Source organism: Aulonocara stuartgranti, assembly GCF_965226115.1.
Source record: "Aulonocara stuartgranti genome assembly, chromosome: 3".
In the NCBI taxonomy this organism is placed as follows: domain Eukaryota; kingdom Metazoa; phylum Chordata; class Actinopteri; order Cichliformes; family Cichlidae; genus Aulonocara; species Aulonocara stuartgranti.
The window spans coordinates 24,447,088-24,471,725 of NC_138941.1; the positions used below are offsets into that span (position 1 = coordinate 24,447,088).

General features: G+C 41.9%; 2 protein-coding genes across 4 annotated transcripts; one reads left to right on the top strand and one right to left on the bottom strand.

The window, feature by feature from the left end:
- The first annotated feature begins 3,364 nt into the window (after positions 1–3,364).
- Positions 3,365–23,415, top strand: LOC309692547 (kinesin-like protein KIF2C). Of its 3 annotated transcripts, XM_082511159.1 has the most exons (23): positions 3,365–3,474; positions 3,656–3,736; positions 3,840–3,928; positions 4,017–4,118; positions 17,119–17,167; positions 17,248–17,283; positions 18,002–18,148; positions 18,433–18,555; positions 19,636–19,733; positions 19,856–19,951; positions 20,056–20,110; positions 20,230–20,392; positions 20,559–20,649; positions 20,798–20,861; positions 20,938–21,029; positions 21,131–21,273; positions 21,409–21,622; positions 21,728–21,838; positions 21,925–21,992; positions 22,101–22,179; positions 22,261–22,341; positions 22,478–22,571; positions 23,233–23,415. In XM_082511159.1, the coding sequence occupies exons 2-23, from the start codon at positions 3,676–3,678 to the stop codon at positions 23,292–23,294; spliced, it is 2,118 nt and encodes a 705-aa protein (XP_082367285.1). In that variant the 5' UTR covers positions 3,365–3,474; positions 3,656–3,675; the 3' UTR covers positions 23,295–23,415. The 3 variants fall into 3 exon arrangements, with proteins under 3 accessions (XP_082367285.1, XP_082367286.1, XP_082367287.1); XM_082511160.1 differs by lacking the exon at positions 17,248–17,283; XM_082511161.1 differs by lacking the exons at positions 3,365–3,474; positions 3,656–3,736; positions 3,840–3,928; positions 17,119–17,167; positions 17,248–17,283 and having other exon boundaries at positions 4,040–4,118.
- On the bottom strand, positions 11,318–17,109 carry LOC309698111 (uncharacterized protein; the record flags this gene model as incomplete). Its single annotated transcript, XM_082520415.1, has 2 exons — positions 15,107–17,109; positions 11,318–14,948 (listed from the first exon to the last, which is right to left on the bottom strand). The coding sequence occupies exon 2, from the start codon at positions 14,744–14,746 to the stop codon at positions 11,318–11,320; it is 3,429 nt and encodes a 1,142-aa protein (XP_082376541.1). The 5' UTR covers positions 14,747–14,948; positions 15,107–17,109.
- Positions 23,416–24,638: the final 1,223 nt, after the last annotated feature.

Here is a 24,638-nt window from a genome sequence, read left to right on the forward strand (position 1 = left end):
GGGTCTTAGGCAGGCATACAGGTAGGGCTATAGGATTGCGTTCGTAACTTCAGGTACTTGCCACCTAATCACTTGAGTCCATAAATTGAGACATTGTGCTGGGGCCAGCAGCTTACGGCCATACCACCCTGAGCACGCCCGACCTCGTCTGATCTCGGAAGCTAAGCAGGGCTGGGCTTCGTTAGTACTTGGATGGGAGACTCCCTGGGACTACCTGGTGCTGTAAGCCTTTTATTTTCATGTCATTGAAGTGCTTTTGAACCAGAGAAGGGGGGTATTAAAAAACCCAAAGCAGCTGCCCATTAATGAGGGCACAGTAACGACATTGCTTTTCGCTCTTTACCAATGTCTTGTGCTGCTGGCTGAGGCCACCTACACCACACCAGGGCCTGTGGCTGGTGGCTGAGGCCACTAACACCACAACAGGGCCTGAGTTGCCGGCTGAGGCCACTTAGACCACACCAGGGTCTGTGGCACTGGCTGAGGCCACTTACACCACACCAGGGCCTGTGGCTCTTGCTCAGGCCACTTACACCACAACAGGGCCTGAGTTGCCGGCTGAGGCCACCTACACCACACCAGGGCCTGTGGCTGCTGGCTGAGGCCACTTACACCACACCAGGGCCTGTGGCTGCTGGCTGAGGCCACCTACACCACACCAGGGCCTGTGGCTCTGGCTTAGGCCATCTACACCACACCAGGGCCTTAGTTGCTATTGAGGCCATCTACACCACACCAGGGCCTGTGGCTCTGGCTGAGGCCACCTACACCACACCAGGGCCTGTGGCTCTGGCTTAGGCCATCTACACCACACCAGGGCCTTAGTTGCTATTGAGGCCATCTACACCACACCAGGGCCTGTGGCTCTGGCTGAGGCCACTTACACCACACCAGGGTCTGTGGCTCTGGCTGAGGCCACTTACACCACAACAGGGCCTGAGTTGCCGGCTGAGGCCACTTAGACCACACCAGGGCCTGTGGCTGCTGGCTGAGGCCACTTACACCACACCAGGGCCTGTGGCTGCTGGCTGAGGCCACCTACACCGCACCAGGGCCTTAGTTGCTATTGATGCCACTTACACCACACCAGGGCCTGGGGCTCTTGCTCAGGCCACCTACACCACACCAGGGCCTGTGGCACTGGCTGAGGGCACTTACACCACAACAGGGCCTGAGTTGCCGGCTGAGGCCACTTACACCACACCAGGGCCTGTGGCTGCTGGCTGAGGCCACTTACACCACACCAGGGCCTGTGGCTGCTGGCTGAGGCCACCTACACCACACCAGGGCCTGTGGCTCTTGCTCAGGCCACTCACATCACACCAGGCCCTGTGCTTCTGGCCGAGGCCATCTTCACCAAACCAGGCCCTGTGCTGCTAGCTGTGGCCATGTACAACATACCAGGCCCTGTGCTGGTTCCTGAGGCCATCTTCAACAATCCAGGGCCTGTGCTGTTGGATAAATGCTAAACTGAGCCTTTGGGTTAGGGTATTATGCAAACATGCACGTAGGGTTATAGGATTGTCTTCGGAACTTCAGGTACTTGCCACCAAATCACTTGAATCCATAAATTGAGACGTTGTGCTTGGGCCAGCAGCTTACGGCCATACCACCCTGAGCACGCCTGACCTAGTCTGATCTCGGAAGCTAAGCAGGGCTGGGCTTCGTTAGTACTTGGATGGGAGACTGCCTGGGAATACCTGGTGCTGTAAGCCTTTGATTTTCATGTCATTGAACTGCTTTTGATCCAGAGAAGGGGTGTATTAAAAGACCCAAAGCAGCTCCCCATTAATGAGGGCACATTAACGACATTGCTTTTGGCTCTTTTCCAATGTCTTGTGCTGCTAGCTGATGCCACCTACACCACACCAGGGCCTGTGATTCTGGCTAAGGTAATGTACAACACACACGGGCCTGAGTTGCCGGCTGAGGCCACTTAGACCACACCAGGGTCTGTGGCACTGGCTGAGGCCACTTACACCACACCAGGGCCTGTGGCTGCTGGCTGAGGACACTTACACCACACCAGGGCCTGTGGCTGCTGGCTGAGGCCACTTACACCACACCAGGGCCTTAGTTGCTATTGAGGCCACTTACACCACACCAGGGTCTTTGGCTCTTGCTCAGGCCACTTACACCACACTAGGGTCTGTGCCTCTGGCTGAGGCCACTTACACCACAACAGGGCCTGAGTTGCCGGCTGAGGCCACCTACACCACACCAGGGCCTGTGGCTGCTGGCTGAGGCCACCTACACAGGCCCACACCAGGGCCTGTGACTGCTGGATGAGGCCACTTACACCACACCAGGGCCTTAGTTGCTATTGAGGCCACTTACACCACACCAGGGCCTTAGTTGCTATTGAGGCCACTTACACCACACCAGGGCCTGTTGCTCTGGCTGAGGCCACTTACACCACACCAGGGCCTGTGGCTCTTGCTCAGGCCACTTACACCACACCAGGGCCTGTGGCTCTTGCTCAGGCCACTCACATCACACCAGGCCCTGTGCTGTTAGCTGTGGCCATGTACAACACACCAGGCCCTGTGCTGGTTCCTGAGGCCATCTTCAACAATCCAGGCCCTGTGCTGTTGGATAAATGCTAAACTGAGCCTTTGGGTTAGGGTATTATGCAAACATGCAGGTAGGGTTATAGGATTGTCTTAGTAACTTCACGTACTTGCCACCTAATCACTTGAATCCATAAATTGGGGGGGTGGAAATTAACCAAAACAATGTTGTAAATCAAAGGGCTACAACTGATATGTGAGACAGATAAAGTCATGCAGAAATATATTGCTAAACCATTGCTGGTTGTATAATATTTTATATCATGTTTATTTTCAGTTTCAGTTAAGGTTTAGAAAATAAAATTTAGTTGAGTTCACGATAAATATCAGTGATGAGTATTTGGTAACTTTAACTTTAATTGTTACATTCCTTTATCATTAGCATTAGCTTTATTTACTATAGCCCACGGTTGTTATATATATATATATATATATATATATATATATATATATATATATATATATATATATATACACATTTAAATCCCGTACTGTATGATGTGTATATATATATATATATATATATATATATATATATACACATTTAAATCCCGTACTGTATGATGTGTATTTCTTGTAAACCACTTGTCTGTTAAGATAAATGTTTTTCTGCTTTTGTTTGCTTGCGTGGATAAAACACAATATTTCATTAAAGTCAGCAACATCTTATTGAGCTGGTCTGGTTGAATTAATGTATCGAAGTTCTTTCATTTGCACAACTGTAGCGGTTCTTCCTAACTTGTCCGATGAGTGGCAGTGTAACATCAATTTAAATACCACCTATAAATCCGTAGAAGAAGAACGCTGGACTCTATGAAATGACGAAGACCAATCAGATTCTTAAATACTCGGAAATAACGCCAGTTTACATTCTGGACGCTGTTGAGTTTGGCACGGGTGAAAGGTAAGTGTGATTTTATCTTGAAAGAAACTAAAAATAAACAAATGGAAACAACTGACGGTTTGGTTTTTATCAAACTTTACGTTTCCATGAAAAGGCGGCATATTTTCACAGCGACGACAGCACAACTGGTAGAGAATGAGTTGGATACTTAATACGCTAACGTTACCTTCATTATTTTCAGCTTTTTAAGAAGGCGCTATCATGGAGAACAGCCTGTCCCGACTTCTCGTTGGACTCTCTGTCCAGATCAGCCGCAGTGATGGTGAGCTCATGTTGCATTAAATCCGTTCGTATTATGTGTTTTTGTACTTCCCGTGTGCGGTGAGTTTAACTCAGGCATGCTTTTTTTTATGTACGTGAACTAGGTCGAGTCCATTCGGCCACCGTGAAATCCGTTGACAAGTCCACAGTTATGGTTGAGTGGCATGAGAGGAACATGTGCCGTGGAAAGGGGGTCAGTAATGTCGTAACTGAGGTGATATCAACCAAGTATACATTAAAATATCCCATATGCTGAGTCTGCTTCTTCTTCTGTGTTTTAGATTGATCTAAGTGAGTTATGTATACTCAATCCAGAGGTTTTGGACCCTATAAATTCAATCACAAGCTCAATGCCTGACCCATCGACTCATGTTCCAGAAAAGGTGAGTGCTAGCCTACATTGTTTTTTCTCATAATTTATTACATTAACCTTGCTGTCAGTCACCAGATGACAGGTTAGTTTCATCCTAAGGCTGACGTTAAAGTTGCTGCTGATGCCATTTTTAAAGTGGTACACAATCTGCAGACTCTCTCACCGGATGCTCCTAATTTTATTCTCGGTGATTTTAACAATTGTAATCTTAAGAAATCACTGAACAATTTCTTTCAATATGTCACTTGTCCTACAAGGCATAACAAAACGCTGGATTTGTGTTATGGACCAATTAAGGGGGCATACAAGTCTGTGGCCGGACCTGCGCTAGGTTCTTCGGATCACAATGTTATTCACCTCCTCCCTGCTTACAGATCTGTGATTAGGAGGGAGAAGGCCTGTGTGAAGCGGACTAATGTCTGGACAAAAGACAGTTGTGTTGCCCTTCAGGGGTGTTTTGATTGCACTGACTGGTCCGTGTTTCAAGAGAGCACTTCTGATTTGGATGAACTCACTGATGTGGTGTGTAGCTACATCTCTTTTTGCAAAGACTCTGTGGTTCCAGTCAGAGAATTTAAGACTTTCCCTAATAACAAACCGTGGCTCTCTAAAGATATTAAGGATCTGATTCTTAAAAGGAAAATTGCTTTTAACGAGGGAGACGTTCCCACTGTGAGAATATTGAGGAAGGAGGTGAGGGCTGCAATAAAGATTGCCAAGATGAGGTATTGAAATAAGATTGAGGCAGAACTCAGCAGTAACAACCTCAAAAGAGCTTGGCTTGGTATGAAAACAATGGCAGGGCTACAGACGAAAGGTAAAAGCAGCATTACCTTAGAGGGGTTTACCTCTGACAAACATCTGGCAGACAGTCTTTTTTTTTTTTTTTTTTTTGAAAATATTTTTATTGAAAAAAGAAAACAGTACTTGCAGTTACCGAAATACAATCAACCTTTCTTAATTTTCCTAAGTAAATTAACATAGGCAATACCTCTAGACTAGCAAAATAAGAGATAAAGGGTTGCCACTTGTGAAAAAATTTGGCTGTGCAACCTCTCAACGTATATTTAATTTTTTCAAGTTTTAAAAAAAACATGACATCTTTAAGCCACCGGGAAATAGTAGGATACTTAGCAGACTTCCAATGCAACAATATTAGACGTCTCGCTAATAGGGATGTGAAGGCTATAATATCCCTTTGTGTGGAATCAAGTGTAAGTGAGCGAGCAGGAATCCCAAACACAGCAATCAGAGGACAAGGATGAAGAGTTACCCCAAGAACAGTTGACATAATAGCAAAATACCTTGTCCAGAAACCTTGTAGCTCAGGGCACAGAAAAAACATGTGGCTAAGGTGACAAGGAGAACCATGGCATTTATCACATTTATTTTCCACTTCTGGATACAATTCAGAAAGTCTAGACTTAGAGAAATGCACCCTGTGTATGACCTTAAATTGAATAAGTCCAAGACGAGCACAGGAGGTGGAAGATCGTATCCTCGTTATAGCCCGTTCCCAAGACTCCTCATGTATTCGAAATCCCAGTTCTTCTTCCCATGTACGCTTAAGCTTAACATTAGAGTGGTTACTAAAAGACAGAATAGCATCATAGAGTTTCGAAATGGTTCCTCTGTGATGAGGAACAAATGATAACGTAGTTTCCCACTGCTGTTCTGGAGGTAAAGAGGGGAAATTTGGGAAACACTTAGCAACAAAATTTCGAATTTGAAAATAGCGAAACAAATGGGTAACAGGGAGATTGTAACGAGAAGACAAGTTGGGAAAACTATCGAAAACACCATCCACATATAAATGTTTGAACTGTTTTATACCCTTGTCACACCACACTGAAAATGTCGAGTCCAAAAGTGAAGGGGGAAACAAATGGTTTTCGCTTAGAGGACCCGAGGAAGACGGCATTACAAAATTAAAGTGACGTCTAAACTGAAACCAGATTTTGAGTGTGTTAAGAACCACCTGATTATCAGTGTACAGAGAGGGTCTCACGGGTAAAGAGGAATAGAGCAAAGCCGGTAAAGAAGAGCCCTTACATGATGATAGCTCCAATTTACACCACGAGGAACCAGAAGATTTTAGCCAGTAGCAAAGTTTATGGATGTGAGCGGCCCAGTAATAGACTAAAAAATTAGGTAATGCAAGTCCTCCACTAAATCTGCATCGCTGCAGCAAAGTTTTAGAGACCCTAGGTGGCTTCCCTCCCCAAATGAAAGAACCAATAATCTTGTCCAGTGAAACAAAAAAATGTTTCGGCAAAAATAAGGGAATTGACTGAAATAAAAATAAAAATTTTGGTAAGATGTTCATTTTAACAACGTTAATCTTACCAATTAAAGAAAGGGGGAGATTACCCCATCTTTGAATATCAGATGTGACCCTAGATATAAGAGGAGACAAATTTGCTGATTTAAGGCCAGCTAGAGAGCGAGTCACGTTAATCCCTAAGTACTTAAACCCAGACGGACTGAGACGAAAGGGTAGATCGGACTGTTGAAGTTGACGTGCTGCCGTATTAACAGGAAAACACTCACTTTTCCCCAAATTCAATTTATAACCTGAAAACGAACTGAAGTTCTCCAGAATACTTAAAACAGCAGGGATGGAGCATGCGGGGTCAGTCATATATAATAACAAGTCATCCGCATACAATGATACTTTATGTGTAATTCCATTACGGATGATTCCCCTGAATACAGAAGAAGATCGCAATGTAATAGACAGAGGCTCGATGGCAATGGCAAAGAGTAAGGGAGACAAAGGGCAACCTTGACGACAACCACGACCCAGCGCAAAATAATCAGAGTAAACATCATTAGTATGAACACTGGCTTTAGGGGACGAATAAAGAAGCCGAATCCAGGAAATAAATTTATCACCAAAACCAAATTTCTCTAAAACTGCAAACAAGTACTCCCACTCCACCCTATCGAAAGCCTTTTCAGCATCTATGGCAGACAGTCTTAACAGTTTTTACCTTCGTTTTGAGAACTATGATTGTTCTAGGCAGACCAGCACACTGAGGGAAAAGACCATCACTCCCCCATCTATTTGTATTGATGAGACAGGGGTAGCTAATCTTTTTAGACATACCAAAAGCAAGAGTCCTGGACCTGACAACATCTGTGGACAGGTACTGAGAACTTGTGCTGATCAGCTGAGTGGGATTTTTCACTATATCTTCTCACTTTCTTTAGAGCTACAGACTGTGTGCTGTCCTCGCCCTGAGTCTCTTAGTTTCACCAGCTAGACAGCGAGATAACGATGCTCCAATAACCAGACTTATTTTCCTTTTTGCGCTGATTTATTGAAGAATGGCCTCTGACCATTGCCTTCTCTTTGACCATCGTAAAACTGAAAGTACAAAATACTGTATTAGCTAACTAACATTGTAAACTATCTTGTTACCCTCTTACTGCAAGCTAACAAGATAAAACTTTCAAATGTACAAATTATCGTACCATTTTTACACAAAACAAAAGAATAATTATTTTATCGACACTCATACTTACAGACATATCTTGTCCAAGGCAACAACATTTTAAGGTCCGTATCAGCTTAGAACGATAACATTACGGTATCACTTTCCGCCATCTTTTATTTCTTCTTCACGTTCTCATTTTTTTCCTTTCCCAAAGTAACCGAACCCAAAGCAGCCACTAGAGGGAGCTCTAGGGCAGCTTACAACTATAATATCCGATTTAAGTTATAAAAGGCAGAACACTCCCCGCCTGGTACAATATAATTGTGCCACTAGAACAAACTTTTCTAATAAACATTTTGAACAGTTTAGGGCTATTTCAAACACTTATTTATCACTTGATAAAAGCAAAACCATATCAGCGATGGGTCTCAAAAACACTTTTTCATTTCCATCTTTCACAGTCTTTACTTCTGCTTTTCGAACCTTATTGTCCTTGCTCTCAAATGTTCTTACAACTTTTCCCATGGACCAGTCATTTCTGTGTGCGAGAGCATCTTTCAATAACACAACATCACCAACTTTTATGTTTGTTTTATCATCAGTCCATTTTCTCCTTTGCTGTAGTGTTGAAAGATATTCACTTTTCCACTGTTTCCAAAAAGAGTCTGCCAAACACTGTACTTGCTTCCATTGCTTTGAGTAGAGGTCTGGCGGTCCAAAGCTTCCTGTTGGTGCAGATAATGCATTGACCTTTTGTGTAAGGAGCATTGCTGGAGTGAGAAGGTTTGGTTTGTCTGGATCTGTTGAGACTGGTACAAGTGGTCTTGCATTCATTATTGCCATTACTTCTGCCATGAATGTACTTAACACTTCATGCGTTAGTTGGACATGTACGGCTTTCAACAGAATACCATCTAGGATGCGCCTTGCTACTCCAATAAGTCTCTCCCACGAGCCACCCATGTGTGACGAGTGTGGGGGATTAAACAGCCATGTGCATCCTTTCTCTTGCAGGTATGAGTTTAGTTCTGTGTCCTTGTGATCAATTTGCAACTCATTGCATGCTCCAACAAAATTTGTACCTCTATCAGATCTGAGTATTTGAGCAGGTCCACGGATGCAGAAAAATCTCCTCAGCGCATTGATGAAGCTGGATGTTGACATTGTTTCAATGAGCTCAATGTGCACAGCTCTCGTGGACATGCAGGTGAAAAGCACAGCCCATCGTTTACTGTCTGCACTCCCTCCTCTGGTGCGACGTGTGGTGACCGTCCAAGGTCCAAAGACATCCAGTCCTACACTAGTGAACGGTGGCATTGGTGTCAGCCTGTCCACGGGTAAATCTGCCATCTTTTGGGTCTGAAGTCGTCCTCGAAGCTTTCGACAGAGAACACACTTGTAAATAACAGAAGAGACGAGCCGTTTACTGCCAATAATCCAAAATCCAGCACCTCTGAGCGCTCCTTCTGTTAGGTGACGCCCCTGATGCGCTACCTTCTCATGATAGTATCTAATAAGAAGGATGGCTATATGATGAGCATTTGGGATAATGAGTGGATGTTTCTCATCTTTTGTTAGGTTAGCAGGTGCCAATCGACCTCCTAGTCTGAGGAGCCCATCTTCATCAATAACTGGATTTAACCTTTGAAGGCAGCTTTGTTTTGGAAGTGGCAGATTTTCTTTTATGCATCTGTACTCTTCTTTGAACGTTTCACTTTGTACTGTGTGAATGATGAACTTTGCTGCTTTAGACACTTCATCTGTGGTGTTAGTTTCACTGAAACACTTCCAGCCTTTACCTTCTGTGTTTGTTTTCTTGAATGATACTGCCACACGCTTTAGTGATGCAATAGTGCGACACAATCTCATCCAATGAGAGAATCTTTCAAAACGGCATGGCTCTAGCTGTGTTACTGAGGCTTTGGTAACAAAACTTGTTATATCAGGTCTGATCTCTGCATCTGTGTCAGGATCGATCAGTGTGAAATAGGGCTGCCACAAACGATTATTTTGATAGTCGACTAGTCACCGATTATTTTTGCGATTAGTCGACTAATCAGATCATCATCCATTGGACGTACAGCTTATTGCACCAGCAGCATCTGGTCTTATATAACTATCATTAGCTTACAGCTTGAAGTGTTTGTGCTAACTAAAAATAAAGACAAGATGGTAGTTTATTAATTTTTAATGAAATTTGCAGATTGTTTCGGTGAAGTTTAATAAACTCCTTGCTTTCTAAAATATAACAGGACACCGGAGTATATTCTCCAGCGTCTCACACTTCTGATAATCAGCTGTCTGCTTGACAGTTTTAGCTGTGCAAAAACTATACCTTTAATCTCAGCCAAACCGATTTACTCAGGAACAAATAAAATACTGAAAAAAGCCAAACAATAACATTTAAGTTATCTAAGTGACTTATATATATGTTTAACCTGACTAGCGAAAGACGGCGGTGGGTTTGAAAACGATTTGCCGGGAGTCCGGTGTTCTCACGGCTCTAGTTAGCCTTGCCCCCGCCTAGCTAACGAGCTAGTGGGTAACAGACGTCTCCGAAAACGTCGGAGCGCTTTTGAAAATATGCGGTGTCTTGATAAACTGAGCAGATATTTGAGGTTTACACAGCTACATTCTCGCCTGAAAATATGTTAAACGTTTATTTTGTGACCCAGAAAGAATAATAAGAGTAAAGTTAAAACTAACTAGCTGCCACCATTGTTGACAACTGCGCTGGGCTGCGCTATGAATTCTGGGACACAGCTTCTTCTTCTTCGGGGTTTAACGGCAGCTGGCATCCTTGGACATGCAGTGCTGCCATCTTCTGTTTCAGTCCGTTATTACACTCTTAAATCCTACTACTCATTCCTGCGTCCTTTGTGATCTTACAAAGCTTCAAACGATGCGTCGACTATTAAATTAGTCGTCGACGATTTTAATAGTCGACATAATCGTGACTAGTCGACTAATCGTGGCAGCCCTAGTGTGAAACTATCACAGTGAGACTTCTCTATGTCGTGTTGTGTCAAAAAGGAAGGACCACTAAACCAGTTTGTAGAAGCCAATGCAGAAGCTGCAATTGGTCTAGTGGCTGTGTCTGCTGGATTGTCACTAGTGGCTATGTAAAACCACTGTGCTGGATGTGTAGTCTTTCTGATTCTAATCACTCGGTTAGCCACGTAAGTGTAGAACCTCTTTGTGTTGTTGTGTATGTAACCAAGAACAATTTTACTGTCTGTGAAAAATCTGACAGTGTCTACTTCAATGTCAATCTCATCTCTAATGAGTTCGTACATCTCTACAGCTAACACTGCTGCACATAACTCCAATCTAGGAACAGTGTGGGCGGGTCTTGGGGCTACTTTGGACTTGCCCATGATGAAACCTGTGTGCCACTGACCTTCACCATCAATAGCTCTCAGATATGCCACTGCTCCTATGGCCATGGTGGAGGCATCTGAAAATATGCACAGTTCTTTTTTTCACAGCAATGGCCTGGGAGAACGAGAGGTAGCACCTCGGTATCTGAAGCCGCTGAAGATCCTTCAATGAGCTTCTCCATCTGCTCCATTCATCTTCTCTTTCTGCAGGAAGTGATTCATCCCAGTCCTTTTGCTCTGAGGTCAATTCACGGAGAAGAGCTTTTCCCTGCATTGTGATGGGTGACACGAAACCCAGCGGGTCATACAGACTGTTAACAGTGGCCAAGACACCTCTCCTGGCGAACGGCTTTTGTTCAGTGGTGACGTGAAAGGTAAAACAGTCCTTTTTAAGATTCCACAGTACCCCCCAAGCTCCTTTGCAGGGGTATGTCGTCCAACTCTAAATCCAAGTCTTTTAGATCCTTGGCTCTCTCGGCAGCAGGAAACGCTTCCACTACTTTGTGGTCATTAGAAGCTATTTTATGTAGCCTTAAGTTTGACTGTGCCAGCATCTTTTGAGCGCTTGTGAGTGTCTCAACAGCTTCTTCCACTGTTGCTGTGGATGCGAGACCATCATCAACGTAAAAATGTCTCATTACAAACTGCTTTGCATCATGTCCGTGCTTTTCTTCTCCCTCAACTGCAGCACGCCTCATACAATAAATAGCCACAGCTGGGGAAGGGCTATTCCCAAAAACATGAACCCTCATTCTATAGTCACAAATACCTTGGTCGGGATCATTGTCTTCATACCAAAGGAATCTCAGATAATCCCTATGATCCTCTCTCACTTCAAAACAATAAAACATTTGTTGCACATCAGCTGAAAATGCTACAGGCTCTTTCCTAAAATGCATAAGGACACCTAGTAGTGTGTTATTTAGGTCAGGTCCACTTAATAAGACTTTGTTAAGGGACTGTCCTTCAAATTCTGCACTTGAGTCAAAGACTACTCTCAGCTGATTAGGTTTTTGTGGGTGGTACACACCGAAGGATGGCAAGTACCAGTGTTCTTTGTTTGAGTCCAAAGGTGGAGCGACTTCTGCATGGTCATTGTCCAGCATGTTTTGAATGAATTCGATATATTGTCTTTTCATTTCAGGGTTCCGGTCCAATGTCTTTCTGAGAGATTGGAGGCGCTTGAATGCTTGCTCTCTGTTACTCGGAAGCTCTGGTCTTGGAGAGCGGAATGGCAAAGGCGCCACCCAGCTGTTACATTCATTTTGATACACCTCCTTCTCCATGATGTCAATGAAGTCTTTGTCCTCTACTGACAGTGCTGGTTTGTCATCATCTTTTGTCCTGTCAAAAACAGTTTCTCCCAGTTGATTGGTGTTTGTGTTTCCCCAGTCCTTTTTGGGGTTAGGTGTGGTGTTTAACTGGTCTTTGATTTGAAACGTGTTAGGACATGGGCAGAGGTAAGAAGCACGGCTATTCTGAAGAATATGTGTTTTGAGAACACTCACACTAGGGGGCTTATGCGTCTTCCCCATGCAGGCTTCTCCAACTATAACCCAGCCTAAATCCAAACGCTGCGCGTAAGGTGTATTGTGTGACCCATTGATTCTCTCTCTGACTTTGTGTACCTGTATAATGTCTCTTCCCAAAAGCAACAGAATAGGTACTTGTTCTTCTACAGGAGGTACTTTTTCAGCTATCTTCTGTAAGTGTGAGAACTTCATGGCCACTTGTGGAGAGGGAATCTCTCTCCTGTCGTCTGGAATCATGTCACATTCAATCAGGTTTGGAAGTGGGAGCTTTACTTTACCATCCATTGACTCAATCATGAAGTTTACTGCTGTTCTGCCGACATTATCTGACAGTCCTGAGCATGTTCTGAGCTTGTAAGTCTCTGAGCGTGTCTTAATATTAAAGAGCTCAAAAAACTGAGACTGAGCTAGTGACTTGTTACTTTGTTCATCAAGCACTGCATACATCTTTCTAGCCTGTTCTTTTTCACCTTCTGGATAGACTAACACAGGACTTATTTTTGAGCACGAATGTGGGCTATCTTCATCACCACAGACTTCTGTGCATTTGGAAACAACTGAGGCATTTGCATTATCCTGTGTCTCCCCGCCATCATCTTTATCAGCTCCAGAGCTCTCAGCTGGAGCAGGGGGTGGACCTGGATGTAGCACTGCTAAATGCCTGTCGCTACCACAGTCCATGCATTTTATTTGAGCCCTGCAGTCCCTTGCTAAATGTTGAGTAGAGCCACAGCATTTAAAACAGATTCTGTTCTCTTTTAAAAATGACTTGCGCTCATCTATGGGCTTTGCTCTAAAACTCTTGCACCTTTTAAGAGGGTGAGGCTTCTTATGTATGGGGCATACCTTGTCAGGGCTTTCTATAGGCTTGCTGTAACTATTTTGAGGTGAACTAGTGTCTGTAGGAATGTCCGTTTTGTGTACACTAATCACTTGCCTGTTACTGCCTCTGAAGCTTTTCTCCTTCTTGAAGCTTGTGTCGGCAGGAGGTGTGATGACAAAGCTTGGGTCGTTTCTTATTTTGGCTTGTTGTCTTACAAACTTTGAAAAGACACTGAAAGGGGGGAAAACAACTTTATGTTCTTCTTTGTACTTTGCTCCTGTTGCAATCCATTTTTCCTGCAGTCCATATGGTAACTTTTCGATAATGGGGTTGACTCCGCGAGCTGTGTCCAAATATGAGAGGCCTGGTAGGTATCCTCCATCTTTTGCACATTCTATTTCCTGCAGAACGTCACCCAGCTCTCTTAACTTTGTGTTGTCTCTGTTGTTTAGTTTGGGAAACTGTTCAATCTTTTTTAACAGTGCATTTTCTACCACTTCTGGAGATCCATAACATTCCTCGAGTCTTTGCCACACAAGGTTGAGAGCTGCCGCTGGATTAAAGACATGGACTGATCGGATTCTTTTGGCCTGGTGACCAGACTCAACTCCAAGCCATTTGACCATTAAATCTAGCTCCTCTTGAGCTGTAACATGCAAGTCTTTAATAGCACTTTGAAATGATGCCTTCCACGCCCAGTAGTTTTCTGGGTGGTCATCAAACTGCAAAAGTCCAGTACTTAACATTTCCCTCCGTGTCAGGTACCTTGTAATATCCTGGACACCCTGTGTCTCTGTTGATGTTTGAAGAGTGTTGTACGGATAAGGTTTGGGGGAATCCAGTCTCTCTCTCTGTTGTGTTTGGAGTTCCACTTTAACATTAGCCTTTTGAGCACTGTGTGAGCCGTCATTGTCTATATCTGCATTCATAGCCATTTCGCATTGTTCACGTGCAGCTTTGTGGCAGGCAAGTGGATCTACTTTTAATTTGAATCCTTCAAGGCAAATATCTGAGTGTTTTTGTACATACTCTGCTGTGCATTGCTTTGGACTGGCGGGTGGTCCCACCAATGGATAGCGCAGTTCACTTTTTGAGAGTCCCTCCTCTTCTTCATAAACTGCAACCTCTGCTTCTGCAACTGCAACAGCCTTTTGGCAGCTCAAAACATGTAAATTAGCCTCAAGTTCAGTTTTTTGTTTCATTATAGCTGCTTCTCTTTCTGAATACGCCAGCTGTGCACGTGCAGCCTCTGCTCTTGCTCGTGCTTTAAGTGCTGCAGAACTTGTGGATGAACGCTTGGATGTACGCGAGCGTCTAGACTCCGCCTGTGTGTCTGCGTTGCTTGCATTATCCTTGTTCTCCATATCCTCTGCGTTGTGCACTTGTTTTGTTTCTCTTTGGTCTGGTGTTTCTTCCTCTTCTGGAAGATCCAGTTGATATTGCTTTCCTGACCGTAGACTCATAACTGATGTGCTGAAAATAGCTCCTCGTGGTTGTGCCCGCTGCGCTAATGTCTTTTTACTATGCTGTCCTCGCCCTGAGTCTTAGTTTCACCAGCTAGACAGCGAGATAACGATGCTCCAATAACCAGACTTATTTTCCTTTTTGCGCTGATTTATTGAAGAATGGCCTCTGACCATTGCCTTCTCTTTGACCATCGTAAAACTGAAAGTACAAAATACTGTATTAGCTAACTAACATTGTAAACTATCTTGTTACCCTCTTACTGCAAGCTAACAAGATAAAACTTTCAAATGTACAAATTATCGTACCATTTTTACACAAAACAAAAGAATAATTATTTTATCGACACTCATACTTACAGACATATCTTGTCCAAGGCAACAACATTTTAAGGTCCGTATCAGCTTAGAACGATAACATTACGGTATCACTTTCCGCCATCTTTTATTTCTTCTTCACGTTCTCATTTTTTTCCTTTCCCAAAGTAACCGAACCCAAAGCAGCCACTAGAGGGAGCTCTAGGGCAGCTTACAACTATAATATCCGATTTAAGTTATAAAAGGCAGAACAGACTGTACCTAAAATTTGGAAACATGCAATCATTGTTCCTGTTGCTAAGGGCAGTTCTCCTAAGGCACTGAATGATTTTAGGCCTGTGGCTCTGACTTCTTTAGTGATGAAGACATTTGAGAAGATAATTAAGAAGATTTTAATGCATGTTGAACACCATCTTGACCCCTTCCAGTTTGCCTATAGAGCAGGGAGAGGTGTGGAGGATGCTGCTGTCACACTCCTGCATCTCTTGTATAAGCATCTTGAGGCCCCCCACACCCATGCAAGATTATTATTTGCTGACTTTTCATCTGCATTTAACACAATTCAACCCCTCTTACTTGCTGACAGCCTTTACAATCATTTCAAGCTTGACACTAGTCTGGTCTGCTGGGTGACAGACTTTCTGACTAATAGGTCACAATGTGTGAGGGTAAATCATGTCTTTTCTGATGTGCTCTCCTCCTCTACTGGATCACCCCAGGGTTGTTGCCTCTCTCCCCTTCTGTTCATTCTGTACACAAATGAGTGTCGCAGCAATTTCACAAACAGACACATCCTGAAGTTTGCTGACAACACAGTGATCGTCAGTCTTCTAGTGGGGGACGAGTCAGGCCATGGACAGGTTGTAGATGATTTTGTGAATTGGTGTGATGAGTCCTTCCTTTCACTTAACGTGTCAAAAACGAAAGACATGATTATTGATTTTAGGAAGTCCTCTTCTAGCTCATCACCCACTATCATTAAAACTGCCGATATTGGGATCGTTGAGAGTTATAAATATCTAGGTGTGGTACTTGACCATAAACTGTGTTTTGAATCTCATGCTGATGCCACTACTAAAAAAGTTCAACAAAGACTGTTCTTTTTAAGGAAAATGAGATCTTTTAACGTCTCATCTGAGATGTTGTCCTTGTTTTATAGAAGTTTTATCAAATCTGTGATGTCTTTTTGTATCGCTGCCTGGTTTGGTAACCTGACGGTGAAGAATAAGAATCGGTTGGGACTTCTGGTAAAAACTGCTAGCAAAATTTCAGGGCGCTGGCAAGATGGACTTTTGGCCATTTACAATAGAAATGTGCTTAGAAAGGCTCATTCTATTATTAATTGTGTGAACCATCCACTTCACAGTGAGTTTGAGTTGTTGCCTTCCGGCCGCCGTTTTAGAGTACCTCCGAGGAGGACTAAAAGACTCCAGGTCTCTTTTATCCCTACTGCGTCTTGTCTCCTTAATGGCAAATAATTGTCCTTGAATTTTCTATCATTATTATTGTTATTATTGTTTTATAGTATTGTTCTGTTTGTTCTTATCCTCCTGCTGCTAAACTAATTTCCCCTTGTGGGACAATAAAGAAATTGAATTGAATTGATGTTCCTGCTTCCTTGTGTAGCCTCTCCTGTGACATTAAGTTGACCCTTATTTCAGGTGAGGATGCATGTGAGTTGAATTTGAATGTTCAGTAGAAGCCTTATGCTGTATGAGGTGTAATCCAAAAGGAACGCAACTGTAGTTGTAAATGAACACTTCCCATGAGCAAACCTGAAGCAATGCTCTACTCCACACGTTGATGACAGTGGATTAATTCAAATTGAGCATTTTTGTTTGTTTTATAAGTGATAAACGCCAGATGATGATTTTTAAATACATCATCTGGATTTAAAAATCTCCCTCTGCTTTTATACTGTTTGATGTAACTACATGCAGAATGATGTTCTAATAACTTACATTACACATAAGTACACGGTGCTTCTTATGAGAGAGTTAAGTGGCTGACTGGACTGGGCATTATACAGTTTTCTTTCTGTTTTTATTCTGTAGAAATACGAGGGTCGACTGCGCTCCTCTAGGATTCCTGCACCTGCCTCCTGTATGTAAATATTGAGTCTCTGTGTGTGTCAGGTGTAAATGTGAAGTACTCTTGCCTAATGGCTTCTTTCCTTCCAAAAGCTTCTACTACAGCAGTCACCAGAACTGAAGAGTCAGGTCGGCACGGCGTGCATGTTTTTTGTTAAAGCAAATCTAATCTGTCCTGTTTTGGTTATGGGTGCAAGGGCGAGGAGTGACAGTCCTGCAAGAGCTGAACTCTGCTCCCAGATTTTAGATGTACATTAGATTAATGATAACGCACAAGGGATGGAAATCAACACACTTAGGTGTTGGGTGATTGTATATGCATATGCAGCAATGTTTGTTTGTTTGTTTTTTTGTTTTGTTTTTTTGTCTCTTCGTCCTTAAATTCTGCCTGTTGAGAAATAAGATCGTGCTATAAAAAGGACCGCTGATTGTTATCACTGGTTGATCAGTTCATTGGAGAATAAACAGTGCATGTACAGTGGCCTCTAAATCCTTTTTTTTTTTTTTTTTTTTTTAGGACTTAGAACCATTTTAATGACCAGCACATTAGTGTTTCATATCTTTGTTATTCACTTAAAACACACTTTTCTACCACTGTGGATGTCTGATTTGGTTGTTCTGTTTTCAGAAAAATAAGTGGTGAATTTACTGTTGGTGTCGCTTGTGTTTTGCCAGACAGCCTCGTACAGCTTTTTTTTTTTTTTTTTTCCTTCTTCTTCTTACCTTTTTCTCCTCCATTTTACCAGTAGTGGCTGTCTTAATCCAGATCAATAATGCTGGTAATAATCAGTCTGAATTGCATAAACTCATATTTCAGCAGTTTGACTTGGTTTTGTGTCACTTTCAGTTGCTACTCGGTCCCAGGCTCGGCAGACGTGTATGTTTCAGGCCCCAGGTTCTGTTCAAGGACCAGTCTCAGCTACAGAATCCTTTTCAGCTAACCCAGAAACCATACATCCCGAGCCCCCACCATCATCAGTCCTCAAAAACTCTGGTTGGTTGTGATTTACTTATTCATTTAAAACAGAAAACAAAAAGATTTTTTTTAAAATGCATAATGCATTTTAAAAAATCACAACAGTGCCACATCTGTTTCATTTAACAACATGTTGTTGGTGACCATGCCATATTCATTTGGTTATCTGCAGGGTACAAAGTCATATCATGTACCTGTTAAAATGTATTTGAATAAGTTTCTAAGTACTTTAAATGTATGAAGAAATATTTTGGTCTTTTTCTTCTGTTAAATCTGAATTATATTTGTTTTTTGTCATCTAGTAATTCCGAATCAGCAGCGTAAAAAGAATGATACACAACCAGCGACTTTGCAGCCTTTTGTTCCTGAGGCCATAAAGCAAAATGATGAACCTGAGAAAATGCCTCCTCCATCCACAGTTAGAGGTATGTAACCCATTTTATTGGTATTAGGTGTTAACATCTCATTTATGTGTGTGTGTGTGTGTGTGTGTGTGTGTGTGTGTGTATTACAGTTTTTATCGAATGCCTAAACACTAACTGTGATTCCTGTAGCACAATTTCTAAAACTAGTCAGACGTATAGCAAAACCACTCACTGAGTGTGCAAAACTAAAAGCACAAAAACTGCTTTGCACTCAGTTTGCAATTTTGTAACACACACTTTGCAAGACTGTAGGCACAATTCACTGCACAACACTCAATTTCCAAATTTCCAACACACTCCTAGCAAAAGTATACACATGTATGGCTATCATTAACACTAATTTGCCAACTGTCTGGCACACTTTCACATGTGAAAACTTTCTTAGATAATTCGTTCACTTTGCAATCAGCCTAAGCACTATAATACAGGTAAGCTGTGTGTGCGGAGTACAATGGTGGGAGCAGAAAGAGTGAGAAGTAGAGGAGGCCGAGGAAGAGGACGTGGAGGTGAAGAAGTAGGATGAAGAGGACGACAAGGACAAGGAGGAGCAAGAGGAAGACGAGGAGGGGGCAGAGGAAGCATGTTCACTGCAGACCACGTAACCCATATAGTCATTATGGCGATTGCAAATAATCCTATACTTGGAAATAAACACTTGTTTGTTTTGATGTGTTTGACTAAACACCAGTACTTGAAGTTTGGATCCCTCCATGCTTATGGATCTATGACAGAAGTATGAGCTCAAACTGACATAGCCTGCCTTGTGCACAGGGAAGGCAAACGCCAGATGTGTTTTGTATTCATACCATCGGTGTGCAGTTGGCGCATTGTGTGCTTAGTAGATGATGGCTTGTGTGCACTGTTTGATACGGAAACACCATTTTTACAAAGGTGTGAAGAGTTAATCTAGCTGTGTTTGCTTTTGCAAGAGAACTAAAATGTTTGGATAATTGGGTGACAGGTTGTTTTATTTGTGTGTAGAGTTTTGCTAAATTAGCCAATAGTTACATAACATGTGCTTAAGCAATCAGAAAAAACTGTAAGTGTGTATATTGTTTGTTTGTTTTTTTCACATTTCAGGCAGGAGGAAACCTGTGGCTCCCGTGGAGTTGAACAAAGGCAATAAAAGGCTCTCTTGTGTTATAAAGCCCCCAGATATGCAAACCAAGAGGGGAAAGGTGAAAGATTTCTTCAACCATTATTTATTTATTTTTTTTATTTTATAATGTAAATTGTTTTAAACATGAGCAAAACTACTCCTCATTTTGTTACAGTACCTTTTGTTTGCTTGTCTTTATAGTTTCTGGAAGGTTCCCGGCCCAACCAGAAGTTCTTTGAGATGATTCAGGATTTCAGAGCGACTTTGGAAATCACACCCTTATCAACTACTGAAACGGTAGGTTTGAACATGGACTTAAAATGTTCCATCCAGAAAGTTTTATTGTAGCTTTGCAAACTGTAGCACAGTCATTTCTCTGCACATCTCTTGCCTTTTTTAAGATTGAGCCCCAAAGGATTTGTGTGTGCGTTCGCAAGCGGCCCTTTAACAAGCAGGGTAGGTCAGGAATAATTTGTAGATTCTCTATTCTATCATCTGAATATAAAGGAGTAATTAAGGGAGAGAAAACAGTTGCCATGTTTATACACTAACTCCGATACTCTTGTGTATTGTAGAGATTAATAAAAAGGAGATTGATGTGGTGTCTGTACCTGGGAAAGGTGCGTTACTGGTCCATGAGCCAAAACACAAGGTGGACCTCACCAAGTACTTGGACAATCAAGTCTTCCACTTTGACTACTCCTTTGATGACACCGCCACCAATGAACTTGTCTACAAGTAACTACCTAATTTTTCCTTTAAGCCAACAGTGGCTCTGATTGTACATTTTCTAACTTACAACTGGGACATTAACCAGTACAATGGAGACTCGATGTATACTTTTATACATGCTGTAATTTTCCTGTTAATGTTATGATGACTAAAATTCTGATTTTCCTTTTAGGTTCACAGCTAAACCTTTAGTCCAGTCCATTTTTGAAGGTGGTATGGCAACATGTTTTGCCTATGGCCAGACAGGAAGTGGTAAGACTCATGTAAGTCTCCCCTTGATCTAAGACTTTGAATAAATTCCACATTTGCAAAATTGTGCTTCAACCCCCCCCCCCCCCCCCCCCCCCCCAAAAAAAACCAAACAACAACAACAACAACAAAAAACCCTCAAAGTCTTTATTTGTTTTTAAGACAATGGGAGGTGATTTCACAGGGAAACAGCAGAACAGTGCTAAAGGCATCTACGCATTAGCAGGTAGGACCTTAAATGAAACAACTGGATTTTGTACAAAAAACAGACTTTGTCATAATTTGAGTCTATTCACTTCTAGCCCAGGATGTTTTTGCCTACCTCCACCACAGGAGGTATGCTAATTTGGATCTCTCTGCCTACGTCAGCTTCTTTGAGATTTACAACGGCAAGGTAGGAAGACGTGAAGGGAACACCCTTCACTGAGAAGATATCTATTGAATCCACGTGTTCAATTAATCCATATAGCAAACTAGACATTTATTTTTATTTAGGTGTATGACCTGCTGCATAAGAAGGCCAAGCTGCGTGTTTTGGAAGATGAACGACAACAGGTTCAGGTGGTCGGCCTCGAAGAGGTCTATGTGACCTCAGCAGAGGAGGTCATCAAGATGATACAGATTGGCAGTTCATGCAGGTAGTTTAGTATCAAGAATGTGTTTGATGTTTCCTTGTTCATTTTTCTTTGTGCCTGAAAGAGCACAAAAACATATTAATTGCCCATTAGTGTAGGTAGGCAAACTCCAAGTTAGAATCTCACTGTCTTTTCCAGAACGTCGGGCCAAACCTCAGCCAATGCCAACTCATCCCGCTCTCATGCAATCCTTCAAATTGTTCTTCGGCGCAATGACCGTGCTACCACGCTGCACGGCAAGTTTTCACTGGTCGATTTGGCTGGCAATGAGCATGGTACAGATGCCAGCAGCAATGACCGGAGTACTTTAGTTGAAACTGCCAAGATCAACCGCAGCCTTCTGGCTCTCAAGGTAATCGATGGCTGATTAAAAGGCAGAAGTACTCTGTTTTCTCTCCATTAAATATGTCTGCACAGCAACTCAAAACACTGGTGTTTCCTCTCTTGTATCCTGTAGGAGTGTATCCGTTCACTGGGAAAGAACAGTGATCACATTCCTTTCCGAATGAGCACTTTGACCAAAGTCCTCAGGGATTCTTTCATTGGAGAGAAGTCCAGGACCTGCATGGTATGTTACCACACCAAATTTGACTTCCTCTCAGCATTGGATATTTTGAAATCCACATCAAATAAATTTTTTTCTTTGTTTCACAGATTGCTATGGTGTCTCCAGGTATGACCTCATGTAAATATACAATGAACACATTGCGCTATGCTGACAGGTATGTATTTAGCATATGAAGCTCTGAATCTGTGGGCTTTTTGTTTTTTTTCTAATGGGAATTCTCAGTTGCCTTATTGTATGATGAAGCTTGAAACATTTTCTGCAGAGTGAAGGAACTTAATGGCAATTCCAAAGCCAGTGAAGCACCTAAGACACAGGAGCCAATGAATAGCTCCTCAGAAGAGGTAAGCTTGCACAGCATGAATCCAGTTATAACCTGTGTGGAAGTTTCTCAGATTTAACTTGTCACTCTTTTTGTGATGTAGGAATCAGTTTTGGATACCGGTGTGTATGATGCCATATCTCAGGTGGCTGAGCTGGAGGAGAAAGTTTATTCAGAGCTCAAGGTAGAGTTTTCCTAACTTTGTATGTTTTTTTTTTTTTTTTTCGTTTTTTTTTTCCTTTTTCCAAGATTTAAGTTACAATGTCATTTTATTTTTTTAAATTGGTAATTTCGCCTATTTTTTATTTTTTTTTACTCAGAGGGCAGGTGACCTCGTACAAGAAATGGGCCAAATCTCATACAACATCGAGGAAGGACTCCCCAATCTGGTTGATCATTCCAAAAGGTTATTGGGTGTGTACCAACCAAAATATTGCTCGATTTGTTTTGTTAATGTAATGTACTAAATCTGCTTGCTCATTACATAAAACTTTACCCCTTCTAACACAGCTCCAGCCTTTTTTCTTTTATTTGTTTTTTGTTTTAAATAAAGGTGTAGACTCTGTCTTAAATTTCTATTCTTTTTAATGGCCACCAGGGGGCAATACCTAGGGCTTGTAAAAAGAGTTTTGTTACTATAGAAAGAAAAACAGTTTCCAAATGTGACCTCTCTAAACACTTTCCTGCTGTATTTAATAATTTTTCTCCCAATCTCACCCTGAAAATAATGACTAAGTAATGGTCAGAAATGGAGAATTGTTTCAAGTAGTTTGCCAATGAGCATGCAGTTTGACGGTCCAATCTGCCCTTTTCATGATATCTGATTTTTAAAAGACCAAGATGGTGATGGAGAAAATGGCTTGTATTGAGGATTTAAAAACGAGACAGTGGGTTACATCGGCCAAGTTCATGTTTTGTTTTCTTTCATTTTTTTAAGTGCATTTAAAAAAACAAAACAAAACAAAAAACAAAACAAATGCATAGCTGCCAAACAGTCATCTTGTTTTGTCAAAATGAAATGTATAGCCTGACAAAGGATTAAGAAAGGATTTACATTCATCTGTTTCATCCACAGAGACAGTGATGGCTTTGCAGTCTGCTGTGGATCAGGAGCAATCAGCGAGCCTGAATCACTAAATCAAGTAGAAAACCTTCTCTTCTGAATAACGAGCTGTTTTATTAGAAACTTGTTTGTTCTTACTATATTTGTTTCATTGTAGTAACTTCTGTGTATTCAATAAAATGTTTTTGAACACTATTCATTAAATATGTGATTTTATATATTTTAGGCAGACAGCTCATTTCTAGTGCAGAATTGGATACATGTACATTAAAAAACGAGACAAGTTTTGGAGGGCTCATTCTTGATGGAATTGGTCATTGAAGTTGTCTATGCACCTCATTAAATAAATTATACCACCACTAAGAATGCAGTAACCAGTTGCATAATGAAAACCTATACTTTGTTTCAGGCGAGTTTCCCGATCAAATGCATGTAACAGTGAGAAACGCACTGTCTTGGCGAAATAAAGCGTTTTTGAACAACTTCATATAAATCGCTGTAACTTTTGATAGAAGACTCAGACAAACATGTTTATGGCGTTATCTTATAGAACTCAATATCCCCGTGCTGGGCAAACAGGTTTTGCAACCGTTTGAGCTAAGATTTTAAAATTATTCACATAATGAAAACCTATACTGTGTTTCAGGCGAGTTTCCCATTCAAATGCATGTAACAGTGAGAAACGCACTGTCTTGGCGAAATAAAGCGTTTTTGAACAACTTCATATAAATCGCTGTAACTTTTGATAGAAGACTCAGACAAACATGTTTATGGATTTATCTTACAGAACTCAATATCCCCGTGCTGGGCAAACAGGTTTTGCAGCCGTTTGAGCTAAGATTTTAAAATTATTCACATAATGAAAACCTATACTTTGTTTCAGGCGAGTTTCCCATTCAAATGCATGTAACAGTGAGAAATGCACTGTCTTGGCGAAAGAAAGCGTTTTTGAACAACTTCATATAAATCGCTGTAACTTTTGATAGAAGACTCAGACAAACATGTTTATGGCTTTATCTTATAGAACTCAATATCCCCGTGCTGGGCAAACAGGTTTTGCAGCCGTTTGAGCTAAGATTTTAAAATTATTCACATAATGAAAACCTATACTTTGTTTCAGGCGAGTTTCCCATTCAAATGCATGTAACAGTGAGAAACGCACTGTCTTGGCGAAATAAAGCGTTTTTGAACAACTTCATATAAATCGCTGTAACTTTTGATAGAAGACTCAGACAAACATGTTTATGGCTTTATCTTATAGAACTCAATATCCCCGTGCTGGGCAAACAGGTTTTGCAGCCGTTTGAGCTAAGATTTTAAAATTATTCACATAATGAAAACCTATACTTTGTTTCAGGCGAGTTTCCCATTCAAATGCATGTAACAGTGAGAAACGCACTGTCTTGGCGAAATAAAGC